The sequence below is a fragment of the Tursiops truncatus genome, chromosome X, assembly GCF_011762595.2.
Source record: "Tursiops truncatus isolate mTurTru1 chromosome X, mTurTru1.mat.Y, whole genome shotgun sequence".
NCBI classification, from domain to species: Eukaryota; Metazoa; Chordata; class Mammalia; order Artiodactyla; family Delphinidae; genus Tursiops; species Tursiops truncatus.
In genome coordinates, this window is record NC_047055.1 from 2,342,483 (window position 1) to 2,345,973 (window position 3,491).

At 65.9% G+C, this 3,491-nt stretch overlaps 1 protein-coding gene across 1 annotated transcript; it reads right to left on the bottom strand.

Annotated features, from left to right (window-relative positions):
* Window positions 1–952: 952 nt before the first annotated feature.
* Window positions 953–2,338, bottom strand: LOC117310400 (paraneoplastic antigen Ma6F-like). Its single transcript, XM_033849957.2, has one exon. The coding sequence runs from the start codon at window positions 2,228–2,230 to the stop codon at window positions 953–955; it is 1,278 nt and encodes a 425-aa protein (XP_033705848.2). The 5' UTR covers window positions 2,231–2,338.
* Window positions 2,339–3,491: the final 1,153 nt, after the last annotated feature.

Sequence of the window (3,491 nt, forward strand, 5' to 3'; positions counted from 1 at the left end):
ATTGACTGAAACCATTGAACACAGGGCATAACAACACACAGAGGAACTTCTAACGGCCACCGGAGCTCACGGGTCCCGGCCCCACCAGGGTCCTCAAAAAGGTGCCTCCGCTACACCCCACCCGGCGGCCCTCCATCTCCCCACAGTCTCCCTTCCTGAGGGCCCCGCGGGTGGCCTCTCGCCAGGAAGATGGGCGCCGGCCATGCCCGCTCCCCCCAGGGCAGACCCTCCATTTCTGGCCCACATGCCCGGGGCCTGGCCCTGCCCTATGGCGGGCACAGGACAGTCCCACAGCAGGGCGCACGCCACCGAGCCGGGGACGTGGAGTCCCGAGGAACAACGGGGTGGCCCAGCAGAACACAAGCCCTGGGGGGCCTCCCGCAGACCTCCTGCAGCCCCGGTCAAGGTCTTCCTTCGAAGGTCGCAGGTGGGCTCCCAGGTCCTGGGGTGGGCGCTGGCTGTGACCTCGTCCATCCCGTCCTTCCCGCTGGCTCCTGGGACTGGGCTCGGGGTCTCCACGCCGTGCAGGGGTTGGGGGAACCGCTCAGAGGAGAACACATGCACATTTCCACAACAACAGGCAGCGCTGGGCCTGAATCTATGCCCAGAAAGCACACGTTGAGCTCACGACACTGGCCCACAGAGACCAGAGCCTTGGCTGGCACGTGGCGCACCTCAGGGCTCTGTGGGGGGACGATGGCTAGGGTGTGTGTGTTGGGGGGAGGGGAGCGGGGGCTGGGGGGTTCCTTGACACCTGGGTCCCTCTGGGGCCTACAGGGACACATTTGGGCTTGCCAGTACAGGGAGCAACCTGCCCCAGGGGATGATGAATAGGGGACCCTCTCAGGAGGGAGGCCCAGGCACCTGGAGTGGCCCCTAATATGGGGCCAGTAGGCTGCCAGGCCTGGCCTCCCCCTGCCTCCAAGCCTGGGGGCCCCGGGACCTGCTGAGCCTACTGGCCTGAGGTGCACCCCGGGGGGCTCATCTCTGCAGCCCCGTCCTCATTTCCCAGCTCTTCTGGGATGGGCTTGAGCCCCTCCTCGGGGGTCTCCTCGGCCTCCTGGCCTTCTGCCTGGGCGAGGCCCTCTGGCTCCCAGCCAGGACCTCCTGGGGCCACCGGGGAAGCACTGCCCATCCGGCCAGGCATGGGGACCCCGGGGGCATCTGAGGGTCCTGCCTGACCTAGGCCCGCAGGGGCGGCAGCACTTCCATCTTCCTGAGTGGCCATGGACGCCTTGCTGGTCTCCCCAGGGCCAGGGGCTGCCCTGGCGGCACCATCGTCTTCAGGGGCTGCCCTGGCGGCACCATGGTCTTCAGGGGCCGCCTCGCCAGCCTTGGCAGTGCCGGCAACTGCCGCACTGGCCTCCTCACGTGCTGGGTGGTCCTCGGCGCTCCCTTCCTTGGAACGGGCGGCCTGGGCGGTGGTATCTTCACCATGTGCAGTGGTGCCTGCGGTGATGGCCTCATGGGCCGGGGCGGCCTGGGCGGCTGCTGCCAGGACTGCAACGTCCACACGGGCCTCTTCCTGCCCTGGGAAGTGCTCCCTGCTAGCCGGGTCGGCGTCCCAGGCCTCGGTCTTCTGGATGAGCCGCAGCATCCCCGCAAAGCCGGGAGGCCTCCTCATCAGCCGCCTCCTCCTCAGCGTGTCCCGGAGCGTGTCGTTCAGCCGGGCCCGCGTCAGCACCTGCCGGGCGCGCGCCTGGTCCGCCATGGCCGGGTGGATGGCCCCCTTCTCCAGGGCCGACTGCAGCAGGCCTTCCAGGCGCATCACGTACGCAGAGAGAGTCTCCTGGGGCCGCTGGGCACAGGTCACGAACTTCAGCCGAGCACTCCCCCGGGGGTCCTTGTTCCCAAACACCTGCACCAGCGCGGCCAGGCAGTCCTGGGCAGCCAGCTCGGGATCTTCCGCCAGGAGGCCGCGCAGGAGGTCCAGCGCGGGGCCGCGCAAGCTCTCCACCAGCCTCCTCCTCCTCTCCCTCTCAGACACGTGGCGCCACAGGTGCAGCGTGTGGCTGGCCTGCTCCAGCCAGCTCTCAGAGGACCCTTCCCCGTGGCCCGGCTCTTCCATCCCAGAGAAGGTTCCCAGCTCCTGGTAGCCCATGCTGTCCAGCACGGGCTGCGAGGCCTGCCTCCACTGCTGGGTCCCGGGCCCTGCCTCACCCATGGCGCCTGCCGCTGTCACAACTGCTTCCTCAGGCGCAGCCGTTGCCCCGCCCGTGGGTCCTGCCATACTCAGAAGTCCTGCCACGCCTGCAACATTTCTGTAACCTGCAGCTCCTTCCTCATCTGACTCAGCTCCTGCTTCACCTTCAGCTCCTGCTTGACCCTCAGCTCCTGCTTCACCCTCAGCTCCTTCCGCACCTGCAGCTCCTTCCTCACCTGCAGCTCCCTCCTCACCTGCAGCTCCCTCCTCACCTTCAGCTCCCTCCTCACCTTCATCTCCCTCCTCACCTGCAGCTCCTTCCTCATCTGACTCAGCTCCTGCTTCACCTTCATCTCCTGCTTCACCTGCAGCTCCTTCCTCACCTGCAGCTCCTGCCTCACCTGCAACTCCTGCCTCACCTGAGGTTCTGTCGTCACCTGCAGCTCCTTCCTCATCTGACACTCCTGCTTCACCTTCAGCTCCTGCTTGACCCTCAGATCTTTCCCCACCTGCAGCTCCTGCCTCACCTGAGGCTCCCTCCTCACCTGAAGCTCCTTCCTCACCTGCATCTCCTGCCTCACCTACAGCTCCCTCCTCACCTGCATCTCCTGCCTCACCTTCAGCCCCCTCCTCACCTTCAGCTCCCTCCTCACCTGCACCTCCCTCACCTTCAGCTCCCTCCTCACCTTCAGCTCCCTCCTCACCTGCAGCTCCTACCTCACCTTCAGCTCCCTCCTCACCTGCAGCTCCCTCCTCACCTTCAGCTCCCTCCTCACCTGCAGCTCCTACCTCACCTTCAGCTCCCTCCTCACCTGCAGCTCCCTCCTCACCTTCAGCTCCTGCCTCACCTTCAGCTCCCTCCTCACCTGCAGCTCCCTCCTCACCTTCAGCTCCCTCCTCACCTAAGGCTTCCTCCTCACCTGTGTCTCCCTCCATACCTGCGACTCCCGCCTCCCCTGCAGCCTCCTCCTCCCCTGCAGTTCCTGAGTGACCTGCAGTGCCTGCCTCACCCGCCCTGCCAACCACTGCTTGTCCCTGGGGCTGCGCAGGGCAACTGGGTCTATCCTGTGAATCAGCATCAGGGGCCTGGGGCAGGCAGACCACAGTCCAGGGCCCTCCCTTGCCTGGTATTTGGCGGGGGAGCAAGCTTCGATTTAAACACTCAGCAAACTCGACCAGGGCAACACTCGACCCCAGCTCCTTTCTGTAGACCTTGCCCAGCACTCGGTACCTGCCCAGGGAACGCAGGGCAGCCTGCACAGCCTCCTGGAATTCCTGGTCTTTGCAGTCATCTGGGATTCCCAGGATGAGCAGAGATCGCTGAGCGTTCACGCCCATCGACCTGCAC

Bases quoted from the DNA above. Each gene is read 5' to 3' on its own strand.
- LOC117310400 (XM_033849957.2), bottom strand. From the start codon at position 2,230: ATGGCAGGACCCACGGGCGGGGCAACGGCTGCGCCTGAGGAAGCAGTT.